Raw genomic sequence first — 23,268 nt, forward strand, 5'->3', positions numbered from 1 at the left:
AACACTTAATATGTTCAAATTTGATAATAAAGTGATATTTTTTGTAAATGCTCAAAGCATTGTTAAAGGTCAAGCATTCCTTTAACATTGTGAGTAATCAGTTAATAATTTGATTGTTTTAATCATCAACTTAATTGGTTTTTAATACATTTTCTACCAAACAAACTAATTCATTTGATTAATAAATTAATAAAAATTAGATTTTATTTTTATTAAATATTTAATTTATACAATTAATGAATTAATCAATTTTAAATTTTGTCTCAATTATTGATATTAATTGTTCTGATTAATTCGTTATTTGGAAAAAAAAATTATTTTTTTTTACAAATTTGATAACTGATATCATCATTTTGGAGATAGGTGCAAAACTTGCTTGATACAATTATTTTGATAATTGAAACATATTTTTAGTTTTTTCTGTGTAATTGCCTTCTGGATGTCGCATTCCGTTATTGATCGTACTTCTGCCTGGATGCTTGTGTTATGATTTGGTAAACGGTGGTATATTTCTGTTTCTGCGTCTTCAATATAGAACCCCAGCCCCACTTTGTCCCCCAATTTAGAGCCATACGTGTAACAACGGATTCCTAATGGTATTTGCTCTAATGTTCCGCTTAACCAAGACATTCTATCTGGGATCAGCGTTTCAAAGTTTCCGACATATTCTATGTCTAGTATACGATCAGGCACGTCCGATGATTTTGTATAAACCCTACACCATGAGTATATTTTAAAAATTATTTTTTTTTTTATAAAGAAACTTTTATGTTGAATTCTACCTTAATTTCCATGTATTTATATGGGAGCTAGGGTCAAATATGGGCCGATCCTCATCAAATTGTGAGGAGGGATGTATTTTGTTTCTTTCCGTTAATTTTATACCCACAACAATGTTTTTTTATGTATATGTTTTTCTCATACTGAGAACCAAAGCAGGTAAAACTAAACTAATTTAAAAATGTATTGGACAGACTTAAGATACCACTGGGATGGAAAACTATTACCAGGTATCTCATATCACATAGGACTAAAGAACAACTCCTGGGCGTTCCGGAAAACAGACAGTAGCTCAGGGGAGAAACAAGTCCTAGCAGTGTACGAATGTCCACCATGTTTTAGAAGTCTTGTTGAGAGGTGTCGGCGATTAATAAATCCAAGTTCGATGTAGGCGAAAATGTTATGGAACTACTGCCCAAAGAAGAAGTAGAGAGTATCAAAGAAGTACTGAAAAAAAATGCCAGCCAATAGACAACTACAAAGAGCTGTTTCAGTTGGCATTGATATATCTTCTTGACGGAAAATATGTATGCATCAGATCTCCAGGTTCAGTACATCATGCCCGGTGGATGGCATGGTACCTGAAAAGTGAAAGTGATTCTGAGTCGATCGGTATACTTTAAAGATGGATGGATGTAGGACCAATATTTTCCCCACTATAGTGGTGTAGGGTATAAAAATTAATGTCTGTTTGTATGTTTGTTTGTTTGTTTGGACTTTATGGACAGCTAAATGGCTGGACCGATTTTTCTGAAATTTTCGCAATGTCTTCTTGTATGTCTGGAAGGAACTATAGGCTCCTTTTTACTTCAAAATTTCAAGTGGGCGAGGAGCCCACATACAAAATAAGTATTAGAGTCTTAAAATTTTTGACGGAGAACTTTGACTTCCATGAGAATATTTGTGAAAAGCCTATGTGACCATAATGTCCAATTTTGACCCTCTGTAAGTCCGGCAGTTTTGGACCGACAGCGCTGAATATTTGTGTCTGTGTCTAACCTTTGATTTAGTCAAAATCGGTTTTTTGATTTGGGTCAAATGATATGAAATTGTCCATTTGTAAAAAAGTTAATTGCACTGAATTTCATCAGGTTTGTTAGATAATTGTGGATATTCAACTCATTTTCCGAAGGTCCCTTTGTATGGGAGCTAGTTTCAAATGAGGCCCGATCATTACGAAAATCGACAGTATATTTATACAACATAAAACTAAGTTTTGAAAATTTTTATAGAGATACTAGAACATTTAACAAAATTATGAGGTTAAAGGCATTATTAAAATTGAAATGTTATTTTAAAGGTGGTAAAATCAACGGTGAAATTCATGGAGAAGAATGCTTTGAAAATCGAATTTTAACATTTATATGATTTCACACTACAAACCCATTATTTTGTCCAGACCTTGCCAGTTCTCATTATTCCGGAGACGCAATTAAAATAAAAAACAAGTAAGAAAGTATAGTCGGTCGTGGCCGACCATATGATACCCTACACCAGTTATGAATATTAAATGTGATTTATGTTTCTTAATAAAGAATTATATCAATGTAACATTGGACCGAAAACTAATTTTCTGCAAGAGGGTTTATATGGGGGCTTATGTACCAAATTTCATCGAATTATATTATATACTACCTTGCACACAAGGTTTACACGGATAGCCAGCCAGACGGACTCAGAAAATGATTCTAAGCCGATTGGTATTCTTTAAGGTGGGTATAGAACGAGTATTTTTGGGTGTTACAAACATCAGCACAAACCCAATATACATACCCTCCCCATACCACTAAAGTGGTGTAGGGTATAAAAAAATGACTTTGTATTAAAGGAAAATAATCCCTCAAATTAGCCATTATTACGCCCGATATTCAAATATTAGTGAATTATAAGCGGATTTTTAAAGAAAATAAGAATAGCAGTGTCAACTTTAGAATATATTATACTGTTTACCTGTGTCTCAAATAATCTATTCTTTAATTTTACAGAAGTTGCGAATATTGACCGTTTTTCCCTCTAGACTTAAACTTTAAGATATAAAAATGCATTCTGGAAAAAATTCGGGAAATAGGACTATTAACTAGTGGCAACGTGGGTCTGAAGTGCAAAATGGTTTTTGCAAAAATTTGACCACTTAATTTATATTTTCAGATTTTAACAGCAAATAATTGAAATTTATGTTGAACTAGCTATACCCAGTGTGCTTTGCTGCTCTAAAAACAATATAAATAAAAAACCCACTTTAAGACTTTTAACGATTCTAGTTGTAATGGTTTCAATATACGTTTTTTGTGTTTACTTCATGTTGGAGATGCCTCGCCATATATTACAAGTTCGCTAGTATTCACATGAATGTCAAAATTCTTCGTGAAAAATTTGAGGATTCTAACTCGAATAATTTTCCATATGGGAGATACCACGCCCCTATTGCTAGTCCACAAATTTGTTACACATGGATGACATGGATGTTAGAATTGTTCGTGCAAAATTTTAGGATTTTAGCTCTAATAGCTTTTTTCAGATATATTAATTTTTGTATTTAATGTATATGAAAGGTTCCAAGCCCCCCCTAATGAATGTCCGCTTCGTCAGATAAATAAATTGTGTTTAATTCATGTGGAAGGTGCAACGTGCCTTATTGTTAGTCCGCCAATTTATTACGCAAATATTCACATTTATGCCAAAGTTGTTCTTGAAAAATTTGAGGATTTTATCTCTAACAGTTTCTTTGATATACTAAAGTCTACCAAGCCCCCCTAATGAAAGTCCGCCAGTTTTTCCTCCACATGTTCACATGAATGTTAAAGTTCTTCGTTCAATATTTGAAGATTCTAGCTCTAATTGTTTTATTTAATTCATATGGGAGGTGCCTCGCCCCGTATTGCCCGTCCGCCCATTTGTTGTCCTAAATATTCATGTTGATACCAAAGTAGCTCCGAAAAAATTTGAGGACTATAACTGTGAGATTTTATCTTCATTAGATAACGTAAACCGTATTTGGGATATAGTCATAAATGGGAAACTCTTCAGACGGTAATTTTAAAATTCCAGTTTCAAACTTTTAACAAGTTTGTTAAGCAAATTTTAAAATTTTGTGAAAATTTGCATGTGACTTGTGGTTTATTGCCCAGGGAATAAAATAGTAAAGAAATGACAGATTAGCGTTACCTTCTATTTGAATTTTGAGGATTTCAGAAAAAAATATGGAATATTATTTTGTTTTCAATCGATTTAAATGAAACTTATGAAAAATATATAATGAGGACCTTTATTTATGATGACATCGAAAAATCTAAATTAACCCTTAAACGTAAATATATTTTAATAATTATCTATATAAAATGTCCGTAATATGTATGTATATGAATTAAATATTCAGTGCCATTTTGCGAGAAAATTGTTGCTGATAGATAATAGTAGATATCAGATTCGGTTTCAGAAGCTAAAAATACATTAAAATTAGTCGAATTGGTTTCAACAGTTTTTACAAACATTGATTTCGTTGGCACGTGTGTAAAAATTATTAACTGTCCTGTCTGTTCTGTAAACAGAATCCGAGTTTTTTCGTTTAAAAACGAATTCCCATAATTTTTCTCGTTTTAAAACCGAGTACACATATCTAGTCGAAAGTAAATCTATTTTAATTTTATTAAATTAAATTAAATAATTGTTTTTTGCGTTTATAATTTTGTAACTTAATATACATAAATGCTATGTGCATTTTAAACTCTTTTTCATTTAAAATATGATTGTTTTTCTGAATTTTACGTTCAAATAAAAATTCGATTTGCAGAACACCAAATTCGGGTTTAAAAGTTTCTCGGTTTTGAAACCGAATCGATATACAGAACAGACAGGTATTTTTATTTATCTCACTCAATAATAGTGACAGTGCAATTTAAAATTTTTAACTAAAAATATTTTACAAATAGTTAAAATATTTGTTTAATACTTACACCAAGTTGACACGGACAGTTGAATTACTTAATTCGGCCCCTGAATTACAATAGCCAATTACCCGTTTCCACGACACATTCGTACAGTAGGACCTTGATTATCCGTGTTCGATTATCCGGCAACATCAATTATCCGGGATGGTTAAAATAATTTTTTTTGCATCGACTTAATTTTATGTTGGATTGATTTACATTTTTCTGTATCGTTCAACCGTGATTACCTCTATTATCCGTGATTATAAGAAAATTATATTATTTTTTAACAACCTTAGAACAAATCGAAAAGGGGAATTCTCTTGAAACGAAAATACAAAATTGAAAAAGAAGAGCAAACAACATTACATGATTATTTTTAGAAATTACATAACATGGAATCCTTATCCACTGTTTACTTTTTTCTGAGAAAATTATTATTTTTTATATTTTCGAAACATATATGAATATAAAATTCTTGAATTTTTTAGTTTTTGTATAAATGTGCACATAATCATTTATTAATTAATAAAAATTTATATTAAAAAACAAGCCGGTCCCGACCATCACCATCCCAAAATCGAGGTCCCATTGTAATTCATTATGACAGTTCATCGCCATGTAGTTTTTTCATTCATTATTTTGTTATTTTTCGGAATACATGTCGCACACGCAGTACAAAAGTGACTCAACTCAAATATTTTTTTAGAAAAGAGAACAAGTTTTTTCTTCAATAGTTAACAACAACAAAATGCACTCATATTTGTTTAGAGATAAAGGAGTAGCACATTTTAAGGCTTAAAGAAAATAAAAACGCCAACATAATATTTTGATTTGTCTCTCTTTTGTACTGGGTGTGTGATGTGTGGTACGATATAAAAAATACTGTTACATTATTTTAACAAATTAAGTAATAAAATTTTCTATTTATTTGTATTTTTTGTAATTTTCTTTTTTATTTGTCTACAACAAATGAAAACAAATAGCAGATTATGATAAATATAAGGTAGGTAGGTTCATAGAAGGATATATACTACATCAAATCCGAAGTAATACACCTAGGCCACTATTGGGCCTATTGGGCGCTCCTTATCATGAAAAAAAAACAAAGGGAACTGAATGAATTATTTTTCAGTGTTCAGAAAATCAGTTTCCTGAACGTAATTCCTAAGAATCTTTCAATCAGTGTTAGTCAGCAATGTTATTTCCGGAATAACATCACTTTCAAGATACTTGGATCTAACTTCGACGAATGCCTGGCAGTAGCAAAGAATGTGCTCCAGAGTTTCACTGTCCTCTCCACATGCTCTACATTCATCTGAATCCGCACGTCCAATTTTGCTGAGATGTGCTCGTAATCCTATGTGTGACTTGCTCATTTTGAGGAGATTTTTCGTCTTGCTCTCATCAGGGACACCCCATAGGACCTTCGTGGTTCTACCCACTGTTTCATTATTCCAAGAGGCCTTATGGGACTCTCTCACCCATATTTTTAGTTCAGCTTTTGTTACGTCGAATTGTTTTGCGTTTGTCAGGTTAACAGCCTCGAGCTCCCTTCCCTTTAAAGCTATTACATTCGCCCTTTTGTTACCGACTACTCCCGAGTGGGCTGGTATCCATATGATGCAAACCTTACCTCTATTCAGTTAAAGCTTTCTTACAATCCAATACTGTCTTAGATATAGTTCTATCGCCTGATATCGCCCTACACAGAACAAATTATCAGTAGTTTATTTTCAATTAACATGTTTTTCTCTTTCTTTAGTTTTAATTTAAGCAATTTTTTATTTGTCTTAATTATCTCGTTGTTTAAAACCTAAGTTTACAAATTTGATTAAATTTTTAATTGATTCAATTAGTTTTTTAATTGATTGAAAAAAATTTTCTGGCCAACTTTTTTATTTTAACTTTTTTTAAATATTTTATTTTGATTTCTTATGCTAACAATGTTTATAATTCTTAAATAGTCAATACGATTTTAGGCATATAATATTCAAGTTTCCTGACGTTTTATAAAACACTTAATATGTTCAAATTTGATAATAAAGTGATATTTTTTGTAAATGCTCAAAGAATTGTTAAAGGTCAAGCATTCCTTTAACATTGTGAGTAATCAGTTAATAATTTGATTGTTTTAATCATCAACTTAATTGGTTTTTAATACATTTTCTACCAAACAAACTAATTCATTTGATTAATAAATTAATAAAAATTAGATTTTATTTTTATTAAATATTTAATTTATACAATTAATGAATTAATCAATTTTAAATTTTGTCTCAGTTATTGATATTAATTGTTCTGATTAATTCGTTATTTGGAAAAAAAAATTATTTTTTATTTTTTTTTACAAATTTGATAACTGATATCATCATTTTGGTGATAGGTGCAAAACTTGCTTGATACAATTATTTTGATAATTGAAACATATTTTTAGTTTTTTCTGTGTAATTGCCTTCTGGATGTCGCATTCCGTTATTGATCGTACTTCTGCCTGGATGCTTGTGTTATGATTTGGTAAACGGTGGTATATTTCTGTTTCTGCGTCTTCAATATAGAACCCCAGCCCCACTTTGTCCCCCAATTTAGAGCCATACGTGTAACAACGGATTCCTAATGGTATTTGCTCTAATGTTCCGCTTAACCAAGACATTCTGTCTGGGATTAGCGTTTCAAAGTTTCCGACATATTCTATGTCTAGTATACGATCAGGCACGTCCGATGATTTTGTATAAACTTCCAATGTGTCCAGTATACATTAATGACGTGTCCTATAACCGCTTTTCCCAGTTCGCCTAAAGTAAAGAGGGTCCTTAGGAGGCTATTAATCGTGGTAACCCAGAGTAAAGGTGACAAAATGCCACCCTGTTGCATACCGCGAAATACCTTTTTCCTTATAGTTATATCGTATATCTCGCAGTTTATCCATCTGTTCCTTAGTATGTGGTTGATCCAGTTTGGAGCACCCGGTGAACATAAAACTGGTCTAGGGATTGGATAAGAGTATCAGTGTGCACGTTATTGAAGGCCGAAACTTTATCGGCCTTTGTGCCTCTTTGACCAGTTTCATCAGCTTCGACGTTGGTGGTAGTGTCGAAGAATCGAAAGGCAGGTAAACTGATGCCACAACCTTGCTTCAGCACCGTTGCATCCGATGTGGATAATCCTGTTGAGAGGAGAAAGCATAAGTGATTTAATGCAGAAACTTTGTTGTGAATCGTCCATGGTCCTGGATTAAAGCTATATGTATCTTACCTGTGTTAATTTTAGCCATCAGAGCGTTGGTAGCCGTCTCACTCCGATGGAGGTTTATTTGGATAACCTCAATCATTGTCATCCATTTAAACTGTCTTCCAGCGAGTTAGTGATCACATCCCCGCTCGTTGGATTTGACTCCTCCGGGTAACCTGAAGTGGCTATTGATGCAGTGGGTACCATTGATGGCACTACGGTGTCCTTATCAGGCATAGGAAAAGCTGTATTTTTAATCGAGACTTTCCCAATTTAGGACAGCACTGCTGTTCTGTCTTCTGGCGAGTGAGTGATTTCCTCCTCGCTTTTAGGATTTGACTCCTCAAAATTACCAGTACTTGCTAATGATGCTTTGGGTGCCGTCTTAGGTGTTTTAGTGTCCTTATCGGGGCCGGTTTTGACATCCCTTTCAATCGGCACCTCCCCTTCTTCTTTTGGCGAGTTAGTGGTAGCTTCCTCGCTTTTAGGATTCGACTCCTTAACGTTATCAATAGTTGCTACTGATGCCGTGGTCTTAGGTATTTTAGTGTCCTTTTCGAGGCTTGTTGTAACAGCCCTTCCAATCGCCACCTTCCCAATTTTGAATATGACAGCTTTAGAGGCGAAGTAAGCCCTACCTTTATTCTTGGCAAGACCAGCCATAGATTTCTTGTCGATACCTATTACAAATAAAGTTCCCTCAGGTTCTTCTTTCCTGTAAAAGACATTTTTCCATTTTTCCACGGCCAGCTCAGCATTTTGACCACTAAGAATTTCTAGTATACGTTCATTACCCAGTTTACTGCCTCATCCTTTTATGTAGACAGTGGACTTTAAGAGCACTGGAAGCTCGCTCTTCTTTGCCAGTCCCAGCTTAGCGCCGTTCAAGAGAGGAGGGATACTTTCCACCAAGTTCTTTAGGGTGCTAACACATTGGTGAGATGCCAACCTCATCAACATCAAGTCCATGCTGAACTCGCAGCACACGCTCTCTATTGGTTGTTTGTCCTTTGTCCTTTGTCCACTATCTTATTGTTCACCAGATCTTCTACCTTACTCTGTTGGTCTATTGGAATTTTGCCTGTCGGATTACCGGCATCGTAAACTGCATAGCAGAGATCGTCCCGGTGTCTTCTTCTGGCAACTTTAGCGTAAGATGGCGGCTCTTTTCCTTTTCGACTGTCTAGCCTCTCTTTCCTCGAGCATCTTTTTCAACTTCCTCCTTTGTGCTCCAGATAGTCTTTTTTTTAGTAATAGGTAGTTTAGCTATGCTATCACTCACCTGTTTAACCATTTGGTCTACTTCATCCTTTTTGGGATTTGCTATAATGGCGTTGTTATTTTCATCTGAGGATTCAGAGTCGGAACCCTCACCTATATTAAAAGGCTGAAGTAGCTTAGAGCTCTCTCCGAGTACATCCTTCTCTTTCACCCCTACGTTTTTGCCAATGGCATGCTGTACACTTGACGCATTGCACGCCACGGAGGCCAAGGTACTCACCTCCGTAGCAGTATTTTGCTCACGATTCCAGGATGACGACGACACGTGACTCGCAATTGGATCAGCACTTGCCGCCGGTACTGGGTTATTTAGGCCCTGCACCGTAACATTCATCTTTTTATTTTTATTTTCCATGTTGTTTTTTTTTTGTTGTAAAATTAACAAAAAAAAAACAAAAAAATGTCTTCTCATTCTTTTGCATTCAATAAGTATGTGTATGTAGAAAAATATTTAGATTTTTTAGTTGTTAGGCATGAATTGTGCCTGTGTTTTTGTCATAACGATTTATTTTAATGATGTTTTATTTTGCGTTGTCCTTTTTTTGTGGTTATCTTTAAGTTAATTGAGCATAAACCTAGCGTTCTAATCCCATGATATATCTTTGAATCAGTAACCGAGATATATTCAATTATATATAAACTTCCGGAGGCCCATAACTTCCGGACCCTAATAGAACGGATAACTTTTTGTCCTTTGTTGAAGTCACAAGGAAAAGTAATATCATGTGGTATAAACAAATTTTTAAAATCAGCTGGATTTGGACGCTAGATTTATGCCCTATTTCGGTGTGGATCAAAATTTTTTTGTTTGCACAACAACAAAACAAAGAAATTTTTTACAAAAAAAAAAAAGAAAAATAAGCACGACTTACATTGAAAAAAAAAAAACATAACAGAAACAAGTACCGAGCAAAAAAACAGAAATAAACATATGTACGTGTATTCTTATATGTAAGAATGTATGTAGGCAAGAGCATAATATATTTTTAAATTCTGTGATAGAGAACAAGGGAATGTTTTTTGTTTTCCCTTCATACTTATCCAACGCATCATAAAAAACACAAAATTATTGTTCTACCAGTCTTTGCACATATTCTTATTTTATTCTTTCATGCAAAAACACGAACACTCTCAACATTTTACATTTATTTATCAACAGATCTATAAAACAATTTTAGATTTCATTTTGGATTGTTAGCGCAAAATAAAATTTTATGCTCTTTCAGTTGTGAGATTTTTACAAAAATTGTATTTCTCAAAAATGTCCATGTGCATGAAATAAAGTTTTTCTTATTATCTCACTATTGTACGAAAATAAAAAACATTACTAACAGTATCAAGCAAGAATGAATAAAGCAAACATAAATTTTTGTTTCGTTTTGTACACGAATGGAACATAACATAACAAAATTTATTTCTTTTTTTCATGAGCGTGAGGAATAAGTGAATGAATATTTGGTACCCTGGCAAAAGGTATAAATCATCCGACTTTTATTCTCTTTTTAAAAATATGTATGCAATTTCATTTGATTTCATAGTCTTAAAGCACTATTAGATAAGCGAGTACATAATGGGTATTTTTATTTTTTATTCTAATTTTCTGTTTTGATTCTTGCTTTGTCTTAAAATTTTTTACGTAAAAATGTTTAAGTAAATGAAGAACCAAATATTGAAAAAATCTTATTCTTGAGTTTAAAAATATTATAAAGCGCTTAAGGAAAATTGTATAAGCTTTCATTTGAGCAAAAAAGGCTCCATTTTGAAAAAAATTAAACCAATTTAAAATTTTTTTGGAAGCAATGAAGAAATATCTATATTCTTTGTACAATTTAACATTGAGGCCTCTCCGTTGAGCCCAGCTCCTTTCCCATTAAAATTACTACGACATAGCCTGCATAGCAGACAGGTCTAAGGCCTTTATCAGTTAGGGTCCTTAGGAGGCCATTAATCGTGGTAACCCAGAGTAAAGGAAACAAAATGCCACCCTGTGGTATGTAGGTATAACTGTCCTTTTTCCGGACAGTTATACCTACATCTGCAGCTTATCCATCTGTTTTTAGCAAGTAGTTGATCCAGTTACGGAGCACCCAGTCAACATAAAACTGGTCTAGGGATTGGATAAGAGTATCAGCGTGCACGTTATTGAAAGCGCTTTCGATGTCAATGCATACTGACAGTGTATACAGTTTGCTTTCCGGTTGCACATGAGTTTTGAATAGAAATTTTTTATCTTTGATAGGTCATTTACGCTATCTGCCTGATTACAGAAAAGTTTCCGCTCTAACAGAGGGCAACTGTCCTCAAACGATTCAACCAGGACACTTGTGACCATTTCTACTTTGGCGTCTATGTTGTTCTCTTTATTTCGATATTGGAAAGTGTCCTGACATAAACGGTTCTTTAGTAAGATCCCGAACATTGTCCAATTAGTTTTAGACTTATTCCGAAACCTTACCGGCTTTGGTGGCGGCAGTAGTATATTGAATCTTATGTACCGATAGTCAGAAAATGAGTGCTCGTCCGAAACTCTCCAATCCTGAATTTCTTTTATAAGGTCTTCTGAACATATAGTTATATATAATACTTCTTCTCTGATTCTATTGACGAAGGTAGCTTTATTACCTAAGTTCAATGTGATCAAGTCTTTAGTATTAAGGAAATCCATAAGGGATTGTCCCCTGCGATTGGTGTTTGTACTACCCCAAGCTACATGGTGGGAATTTGTATCACAACCTATTACAATTTTCTTATTTTTCCTTTGTGCCTCTTCGACCAGTTTCATCAGATCCGACGTTGGTGGTATTGTCGGAGAATCGAAGGGCAGGTAAACAGATGCAAGGTATATGTTGCCACGATGTTGCATCCGAAGTTGATAAATCTGTTTAGACGAAAAAACATAAGTTCTTGTGAAATAAGTTACATGTTCTCGGGAGACCCCGTATCAGCGTAGAAAAATTGGAATTTTACGCGATTTAATCCAGAAACATTGTTGCGAATGGTCCAAGGTTCCTGGATTAAATATGAATCTTACCTGTGTTAATTTTAGCCATCAAAGAGTTGGTAGTCGTCTCGCTCCGATGGAGGTTCATTTAGATAACCTCAATCGTGGTCATCTATTAAACTGTCTTCCAGCCAGTTGGTTTTCACCTTTGGATTTGACTCCTCCGGGTAACCTGAAGTGGCTATTAATTCAGTGATTACTATTGATGGCACTGCGGTGTGCTTGTCTGGCATAAGAATAGCAGTATTTTTAATCGACACCAATTGTGGAAAGCACTGCTGTTCTGTCTTCTGACAAGTGAGTGATTCTTCTCAATATTATCAGTACTGGCTAATGATCTTTTGGGTACCGTCTTAGGTGACGACCTGATTCTCTTTCCTCAGATCTTGTGAGAGAGTCTGAATTTTCCTTTGGAGTGTTGTGGGATTGACTAACTATGATTTCCTGAAGCATTTTTTTTAACTTCCTCCTCTGTGCTCCAGAAAATCCTTTCTTAGTAATAGGTAGTTTAGCTATGCTATCACTCACCTCTTTCTCCATTTGCTCTAATTCATCCTTTTTGGGATTTGCTATAATGGTGTTTTTATTATCATCTCAGGATTCAGAGTCGGAACCCTCATCTATATTTAAAGGCTGAGGTAGCTTAGAGCTCTCTCCGACAACATCCTTCTCTTTCACACCAATGTTTTTGCCAATGGCTGTACACTTGACGCATTGTCTGCCACGGAGGCCTAGCTACCAACCTCCGTAGTAGTCGTTTGCTTACGATTGCAGGATGACCACGACAAGTGACTTGCGAGTAGATCAACACTTGCCGCGGTACTGGTTTTTTTAGGCCCTGCACCGTAACTTTTATATTTTTATTTTCCATGTTTGTTTTTTCCAGTTTTTTTATCCGCTGGGAATATAATACTCCCAGGTGGTGGACAATCTGCCCTCCCTCAGCTTGAGTGAAACTAAAGCTATCCGCCACCCGGGGACGCGCTCAGTATGAAAACCTCCTCTGAGGTTAGTATGATGGTACGTATTCTTAGTGGACACACAGGATTACGAGTATATCTATACAAAATTGGACGTCCAGATTCAGACGAATGTAGAGCATGTGGAGAGGATAGGGAAACTCTGGAGCACTTTCTTTTCCTGACTAATACTGATTGAAAAATTATTAGGAATTACGTCCAGAAAACTGAGTTTCTGAACATTGAAAAATAATACATTCAGCGAACAATTGTTTTTCCATGAAAAGGGTCGATAGTGGCCTAGGTGTATTTCTTCGGATTTGATGTAGTATATATCCTCATATCAACCTAACCTAATAATTTTGTTTAAAATTTGTTCTTGTAATTTAGTGATTTTTTTTCTTTTATTAGGAATATTAACACATCCGTTGGCTTTGATACCCTGAACGACAATAAAACAAGTCCAAAAGTCAGTTTTATGTGTTCTGATTCGGAGTATAATGGTAAATATATGAGCTAATAAAAACTTTAATTGTTAAGTTTCTTTTTGATATTCTTCAATTTTAGATATATACACTATGGATATAACTATTGACATATTTTGCAAATATGCAAGATGGCATAGCAAAGTCAAATAGAGCATTAAAAGATATAAATATTGTTAAAAAAGTTCACGCACCAAATGTCTGTTTATTAAAATCAGTTTTTTGAAGGCCACATATATCTTCGGAATCTAAATTTTAGATTATTTTATTAGATATACTCTTAAAAATTTCCCTGTGTAAAATCAGTAAAATCGATCTATAAGTATCGAAGATATTATCAAAACAAATAAGATCAACAAATTTCAACTTGTTTGTTGCGGGAGTGTTGTGTTTCTTATTATTTTTTTATGGACTTTTTGATTATGGGATGTACAATTTTATATTTGCAAAAACATCAAAAAGTCTAATGTAAGTATATACCTATACATTTCCACCGAAAAGTCTGCCTTTGTCACATCATGTCGGTGGAAATACTTGTATTTAAAATAAAAAAATTAAAAACTTGAACAAAAAATTTGGTTTATATGTATTACAAATTGGCGTTGGTGCGTGATGTTTTTGATTCCAAATGACATAAAAAAATTATTTTCACTAATTATATAACATTGGCCATCACGTGGTGGTATGCCAAAAATTTCGCCAAATTAGTTATATCCCTAATGTACACCCTAGATTTGGAAATTCTCTTTTTATTTCAGATTTTAAGAAATCAATCATTTTTTATTTTATTTTTAAGTCAAAGATATTCGGCTGTATTTATAAAAACTTATTTTAGGTTTATTAAACAATTTTAGGCAAAATTCAGGAAAATCGTATTCATAAACGTCAAATAGTTTAAAACACCTTTAATAAACCATTGACAAATATAAGCATTCTATTGTAAACAATAAGTTGATTTTTAAAATTTGTTTCACAGATAAAGCTTTTTTCGGTAATTTTAGGTTGATAGCGAAAACTAATTATGGTTTCTTTTAAAATAAAATCTAAAAATTCTAATTTTAACATTTACAAATTTTTATATGAAATCCCAGTAAAATTTTAAACGTTTATAATTTGACAATATTCTAATTTTCCAGTACTATTTTTAGGCAATTTTGAAATGCCCGTCTGTCAACCAAATGATGGACAAAATCAATTGATTTGCATTTTCCAAAGTTTCTTGGTTAAATATAATGCCATAAAGTAATTAATCATGTGAATTATATTGGTTAGTTTTATACAAAATATATTCGCCGGCGTTAAAACTTAGTCAAATATCAAAAAATTACAAGGAAAATAAGTAAAAATAAGAAAATTTGCAATAGTTATGTTTATTTTGTCTCAAAATATCCGTTATTCGGATACTTTTAATAATAATTAGAAATTATATGTTATTTTTATACATCTGAACTAAATAAACATTTATTAATACTGTATATATGGGATTCTCTTTTTAATTTAGATTTTGGGGTTCGAAAAAATTATGAAAATTTTTAATAGCACATCAACGATATTTTGTGTGGACAATGTCTAACATCTTAGAAGTACAATTATCTTCTCGTGAATAATTTTTAGCAAAAGCCGCCAATGTTATTGCGGTATAAAGTTAAAAGTTTAAAAAAATGCCCAAAATAATGTTTTTACCTAAGACTCAAAAATATAAGCGTGGATATAACACACAACGAAGGACTCAAAATACAAATTAATATAAAACAAATATTTCAAATAGTTATGGATAAATTCGATTTTTAAGCGTTTTTTCTACCTCTTCAAAAAATATTTTTTTTGTAAAGTACACTTTTTTTATAGACTATTTAACATGATGAATTAATACATTAATTTACAACCATTAACTAAAAAATTATGCATTTATGTTTGATAGATTAAAGATATATTATATATCTTTAATCTAAATCAAAATCTATAAGCCGTTATATTTTTCGAACGGCTTATAGATTTTGCTATAGACCTCATTAATAGCAACCTAAAATAACATAATTTTATTAATTTTAATTAGCAGGAAGGGTGTGCTTCATTAGTTTTTTCTTGTAAGAAAAACAATGCGTTTTCTGCACACGAGAAACTTTGATGCTAATATTTTTGTGGTTAGCCAATAACTGCTTGTTTATAATTATCTCTTGCTTCCATTTCTGAATTTAAATGAGTAAATAATATAAAAACCGTTAAAATGAAAATCTATATAAAGTTTGTAAATAAATTTCTTACTGTTTTCTAACGGCTTATCGATTTCGGTATTATGTAGCTTCTTTGTCACCCACCGATTAATTTTTATACCCACCATCAAAAAAGATGGGGGGTATATTGATTTTGTCATTCCGTGTGTAACACATCGAAATGTCGGTCATAGACCCCCAAAAGTATATATATTCTGAAATCACGATAGGGTCTACATAGACAGCTGAAATTTTGCATAAATATGTCATATTGATAAGGATAAGGATATTGAAATGGGCAATATCGGTCCACGTTTTCGGATAGACTCATACAAGTGGTCCCCCAGAAAACAGTTTTAACGGTCATAACCAGGGAAACCAAAATATGCAAATGCATGTTTTTTGTGGTGCGTCGTATGGGCTCATGGATAAGGTATTTACACGTTTCAGATCAATTTAAGAATTTTGGCATCGATTTGTTAGAGCATATTTTTGCATATTTTACCCATAAGAGCATAATTTTGCATGATTTGACTTTTTTAGCATATTTAAGGCATATTTTCGAGTTTTTAGAGCATATTTTACTCTTTTAGTGCATATTTTGATGTTTTCGCTTTTTTTTCGTTTTTGTACATTTTTAATTTTCTTTTCAAAACTTTATTGAAAAAAAATAAAATGTTATTTTTTATTTTTTTTTTTTAATTTTTAGCCTATTTTACAATTTTGAAAAAAAAATTTCGTTTTTAGAACTTGAAAACTGCAAAAAATACATTAGTCTCATGAAAACCAATGTTATAGTTTTTTGTTCAATAAAGCATTACATTTTAAATCGGACATAAAACCGATTACTTTTGATTTCATGAGACCAATCCATTTTTATAGTTCAAAAAACTAATTATTGGAATTTATGACAACACCGATTAAAATGTCAGTTTAAAAGCTATGAATACAATTGGAAGAAATGTGTCAAACTTTGTCGTTTGAAATTTGTTTTTTGGGGACCAAATGGTTTCATGTTATTTATTGGTTATCTGAACGTAAAACGGAATTCTATTAAACTAGTTCTTCAAACTGAGATGAAACATTTATAAAAAATCTTGTAGGATATAGAATATGACATTAAACATTTATTATTTCATTACAATTTCAGTCTTTTTAAGCTTTTCAATGTTAAAAAATAATTATAAATTTCATTTTCGGAGCATATATTTTAAATTTTAAGAGCATATTTTGAGTTTTTTACGGCATATTTAAAGCACTTAAAACACTTTTTTTAGAGCATGTTTTCGGTTTCCCTGGTCATAACTGTCTAAAAAGTACGAGTATAGCGATAAAATTCGACATAAGTTTTATATTAGCCAAAATCTCTATACCAAATTTTATCAGGATCGGTCCATAATTGACCCTACCTCCCATATAAGGTCCCTTTCAGAAAACTACTTTAACGCTCATTATTGGCTTAAAAACACAAGTATAGCTATGAAATTCGAAATGAGTAAGTTTCTTACGATCCAACACCTCTTTACTGCCTTTTATGAGAATCGGGTCATAATTGATCCTACCCTCCATATAAGGTCCCTTTCAGAAAATTACTTTAAGGTCCCCTTTAGAAAATTACTTGGCTTATTGTATAGCGATGAAATTCGACACAAATAAGTTCCTCGCGAGCCGAAATATCTATAAAAAATTTTATGTGGATCGGTCCATAATTGACCATTATGAGAATCGGTATATGATTGACCCTACCCTCATATAAGATCCCCTTCAGACAAAATTTAGTGAGGATAGGTCCATAATTGGGCCGATACTTAAGCGATCACTGCTGGCTTAAAAATTCGAGTTATGAAATTCTACATAAGAAACTTTTATACGAATGTTAATCTTGCTACCGAATTTCATGCGGAATGCGTCGGTAACTCACCCTACCTCTCATATAAACCCCCTTCATAAAATTACTTTAACTCTAATTACTGGCATAAAATTGGGAGTTCAGCGATGATATTCAATGTAAACAAGTTTTATATGAACCAAAATCGGTATACAAAAAGTTATGAGGTTCGGTCAATAATTGACCCTACCCCTCATATAAGGACCTTTTCTAAAATCGACATAAAATAATTTATACCAGGGACCGTAACCGTTATGATTTTTACAATAAAACTCAGAAAATAATAATTATTTTGGATTTTTATTTTTTTTGGTGGAAATAATAATTATTTTCTGATTTTTATTTTTTTGGGCAGAAATAAAAATCAAAAAATTATTTTTATTTTTTTTTTGGTAGTAATAATAATTATTTTTTGATTTTTATATTTTTGGCAGAAATAAAAATCATTAAGGTAATATCATTTTGGTTTATTCATTTGTTTGTTAATTTGCTTGATATTTTTCTTTGCTTATTTGTTTATTTGATCTTAGATAGTTTCTTTGTTTGTTCGTTAGTTTGTTTATTTGTTCGTTCGTCAGTGTCTTTGTTTGTCCGTTTAATTGTTTGTTCGTTAGTCTGTCTGTCTGTTTGTTTATTTGTTTGTTCATTATTTTATTTTAATATAAAATAATATAACATATAGATATATTTAGTTATACATTTTATTATTTATAAAATTGTTTCTTTATTTGTTTTTTTTTTGTATCAAGCTAAAATACGAATTGCGTATAAAGAAGAAGAGCTATACTTTTTTTTTTTTGTAATTATACATTTTCAATTAGCTAAATAAGACAATGTGTCCTAAAATAAACATGTATTTTATATTTTGTGTACTTATAACAAAAAAATAAACAAACAATTTTATAAATAATAAAATGTATAACTAAATAAATCTGTATTTTATATTATTTCATCTTAAAATAAAATAATGAACAAACAAATAAACAAACAGACAGACTAACGAACAAACAATTAAACAAACAAACAAAGACACTGACGAACGAACAATGATTTTTATTTCTGCTAAAAATATAAAAATCAAAAAATAATTATTATTTCTGCCAAAAAAAAAATAAAAATCATTTTTTGATTTTTATTTCTGCCCAAAAAAATAAAAATCAGAAAATAATTATTATTTTTTGCCAAAAAAATAAAAATCAAAAATTTAAAAAGCATAGTGTTTTATAAAAATATAGCTCAAAACAATAAAAATGGTATCTTTAAAGTTGTTCTCCTATAATTTCTTATATTTGATTTTTTTCTTTAAAAATTCTAAGATAATAATTATTTACGATCCCTGATTTATACTTATGAACATAATTCTTCATTCCGAATTTAATGAGGATTGATCTATAACTGACCCTAAAAGGTTCCCTTCAGGAAAGTGTTTATTAAAATACGAGTTTTCCTTATTTAAAAATACGAGTATAGCGATGAAATTTTACATAAACAAGTTCTATACAAAACAAAATCTATGTACAAAATTTTATGAGTTTATGTTCATAATTAACGCATATAATGTCCCCCTCAGAAAATTAATCATACGCCAATGGTTTGGTAGGTTGATAGGAGGATGTATAGTATATCATGAAATATACCTAGGCCACTATCGGGCCTGTTGTGCGCTCCTTTTCATGAAAAAACGCCAATGGTTTAAATATTGAAAAAAATATTTTGTTTTTTAAAAAATTTATATTTTGTAAGTTCAAAAGAACTTGACTTAAGCCATATTCCAAATATCGCCCTGATATTTATAGGCATACTGTTTGATGGTGGGTATATGAGATTCGGCACAGCCGAATATAACACTCTTACTTGTTAGTGTTAGCAATTTTAATTAGCGGTTTAGGTCTGCTTCGTCGAATTATCATGCAACACAAGAAACACCGCTTTTTTGCGAAAGAGATATTTTGATGAAATTTCTTTTGTAGTTAACATACCCCTTCTTATCTACAATGAACTGTTTTTTTTCATTTCTAAATTTAAATGAATTAGGTTAGGTTAATTTAAATTTAAAAAAAAAAAACAAGTTAGAGTGCTATATTCGGCTCTGCCGAATCTTAAATACACTCCACCAGCAAGCTACTTTTCATTGAGACCCATTTAACTATCTAATTTTTAGATAACTTGGCGAAATTTTTGTTTCCTTATTGAGGGTACTAACATTTATGCATATGTCAAACTAATTTTAATTATGTCGAGAAATATGTATGTATATTAATAGGCCAGTTTGAAAACATTTTAATATAATGATATATCTGTGCACAGAACATACTCATTTTGAATTTTATCCGGATATAAGCATTTAATTACGAATTAAGTGATATTAAGTGATTTTCAGAAGTATACCTTATATGGGAGCTAAGACAACCTATGGACCGATCCGGAAGAAAAAAATCCGTAGAATGATTTATGTATACAAAATAAACATTTATGTCGAATTTTATCCCGATAACTTTGATTATCAAGTGCATTTGAGTAATTTTCGGAAATGGACCTTATATGGGAGTTGTGACCAATTTTCAACCGATAAAAAAAATTTTGTATAATGATTTAGTATAATGATTACTACAATAGATTTATTAATTAATGAAATATTTGCGTTTAGGTGATTCTCGGAAGTGGACTTTATATGTATAGGAGCTATGACCTTACACAAAACATATTTGTGTCGAATTTTATCAAGATACCTTTATTTGATAATGAAATATGTGCGTTTAAGTGTTTTTTTTGAAGTGGACCTTATATAGGAGCTACTACAATATATGGATCAATCCGGAAAAAATTTGGTAGAATGATTTATATGCTCACAAAACATATTCAAGTCGTACTTCATCCCGATAGCCTTATTATTCAAAGAAATATATGCGTTTAAGTGATTTTCGTATGTGGACCCTCTATGGGAGCCTATCCGGAAAAAATTTCGTAGAGTGATTCATATAAAGACAATACATATTTGTGTCGAATTTTATCAAGATAACTTTATTTAACAATGAAATATGTGCGATTAAGTAATTTTCGTAAGTGGGACTTATATGGGAGCTATCACCAATAATGGACCGATCCGGGGAAAAAGTGGTAGAATGGTTTATATGTACACATTACATATTCAAGTCGAATTTTATCTTTATAGCTTTAGAATTTAATGAAATATATTCGTTTAATTGATTTTCGGAAGTGGACCTTATATGGGGGATATGACCTATTATGAGCCTATCCGGAAAAAATTTCGTAGAGTGACTCATATAAAGACAAAACATATTTGTGTCGAATTTTATCAAGATAGCTTTATTTGACAATGAAATATGTGCTTTTAAGTGATTTTCGGAAGTGGGCCTTATATGGGAGCTATGACCAATAATGAACCGATCCGTAAAAAATTTGGTGGAATGATTTTAATGTACACAAAACATATTTTTGTCCAATTTCATCCCGATAACTTTAGAATTCAATGAAATATATGCGTTTAAGTGATTTTCGGAAGTGGACCTTATATGGGAGCTATGACCAATTATGGGCCTATTCGGAAAAAATTTAGTAGAGTAATTCATATTTAGACAAAATCTATTTATGTCGAATTTTATCACGATAGCTTTATTTGACAATGAAATATGTGTTTTTAAGTGATTTTCGGAAGTGGGCCTTATATGGGAGCTATGACCAATAATGGACCGATCCGTAAAAAAAAATTGTAAAATGATTTGTATGTATACAAAACATATTTGTGTCGAATTTTATCCCAATAGCTTTATAATTCATTGAAATATATGCGTTTAAGTGATTTTCGGAAGTGGACCTTATATGGGAGCTATGACCAATTATTGGCCTATCCGGAAAAAATTTCGTAGAGTGATTCATATTTAGACTGAGCTATGACCAATAATGGACCGATCCGTAAAAAATTTGGTAGAATGATTTGTATGTATACAAAACATATTTAACTCGACTTTTATCACAATAGCTTTACTCATCAAAGAAATATGTGCGTTTAGGTGATTTTCGGAAGTGGACCTTATATGAGAGCTATGACCAATTGTGGACCGACTGAGATCTGCGTTGATAGTATGATTTCTGTTCATATTATATTTGCATGTACAAAATTTTGTGTTGATACCGATGTATTTGAGGGAGTTATTAACGATAAACTAATTTCCGGGAATATATACCTTTGTATGGGGGCTATGGGAAATATTGGATCGATTGTAAAGATTTTGAACATAATTGATTACTGCCCTGAAAAAATAATGTGTGACAAAATTCATCGAAATATCTTTGGTAGTTTCCGAGAAAACTTCAAAAGAATTATGTAAAAACCGTAATTTTTTTCGAGGTAGTCTGATATCCGATTTTCCTGATTTTCAATACCAAACTGCTTAGGACAATAATGAATATTCTTAGTGAATTTGGCTGATTTCTTTTGCTTAGTTTTAACGTGAGCGTGTTTTAACCAGACAGACGGACAGACGGACATAGCTAAATCGACTCAGAATTTCATAAGGATTAAGAATATATGTATATACTTTGTTAGGGCTCAGGTGAATATTTCTAGGTGTTACACACGGAATGACAAACTTATATATACCCTCTATCACCACTGATGGTGGTGGAGGGTATAAAAATTATTTATTTACATGAATGAACTTTTTTATCGATTTTCTTAATATAGTCAGCTACCGGTTAATATATAATCCCAGCAAAATTAAAACGAAGTACTTCCAAAAAATTAACATTTATCACCACTTCAAAGGTAGCACTAAGTAAATTTTTTAACCTTCTGTTGATGATATATTTTTGTTCTTACATTTTTATGAGAAAAAAATGTTATTTTTGGGCTTTTGTATTAAATGTGTCTATTACCCTTATTAATGTTAATATTATTTAGGTCAAATAAGTTGTATTCTATAAAACTACAATTTCAATTCCAAATAATTTCCAAAAAAGAGCATAAAAATTACTTCTTAAAAATGACTTCAGATGTAGTGAATTTGGAATCAAATAAAAAGGACATCCCCCCTATGATAAGCCTGTGTTAAAATCATCACTTCTTCAGGTCTTTTTCAGTACTTCCACGGAGTAAATTCTACTTCTTTCTCGCTTCTTTGGAAGTTCTTTTTTTGCTGGGAATGTCCCAAATTTAAATTAGCGGCTTATATGTGCTTCATCCATTTTTATTGTGAAAGAAACGCCGCGTATTTAGTCCACGAAAGGCCGTGATTATTTTTTTTTTATGCAAACCAATTCTTTCTATATAAAGATTGATTACTGATAAAATACAGAATTTAAAATTTGTTTATAATGCGAAAATTCTCTAAAGTAACAAATGAATAGTTTGCAATTCTTTTGTATTCGCTCTACCATCTTTGCATCCTAGTATTTTATAGCGGCATCATGATTTCAACATGTAAAACATGCATATTGAAGTTACGCAGTTAGTATGCTTCGCAAAAACGCCCTTTCTTCGCAAC

At 31.8% G+C, this 23,268-nt stretch overlaps 1 protein-coding gene across 5 annotated transcripts in view; it reads left to right on the forward strand.

Moving 5' to 3' along the window:
• Positions 1-23,268, forward strand: part of LOC119601789 — a 137,285-nt gene that overhangs the window by 44,338 nt on the left and 69,679 nt on the right. For all 5 annotated transcript variants that reach the window (XM_037952928.1, XM_037952929.1, XM_037952931.1 and 2 more), the window contains exon 3: positions 13,590-13,681. In XM_037952928.1, coding sequence (XP_037808856.1) covers positions 13,590-13,681 — 92 coding nt within the window. The remainder of the gene's footprint in view (positions 1-13,589; positions 13,682-23,268) is intronic.

The sequence above is a fragment of the Lucilia sericata genome, unplaced genomic scaffold (genome assembly GCF_015586225.1).
Source record: "Lucilia sericata isolate MDLA Ls3-8-SP2 unplaced genomic scaffold, ASM1558622v1 Contig000190F_arrow, whole genome shotgun sequence".
Classification (NCBI taxonomy): domain Eukaryota; kingdom Metazoa; phylum Arthropoda; class Insecta; order Diptera; family Calliphoridae; genus Lucilia; species Lucilia sericata.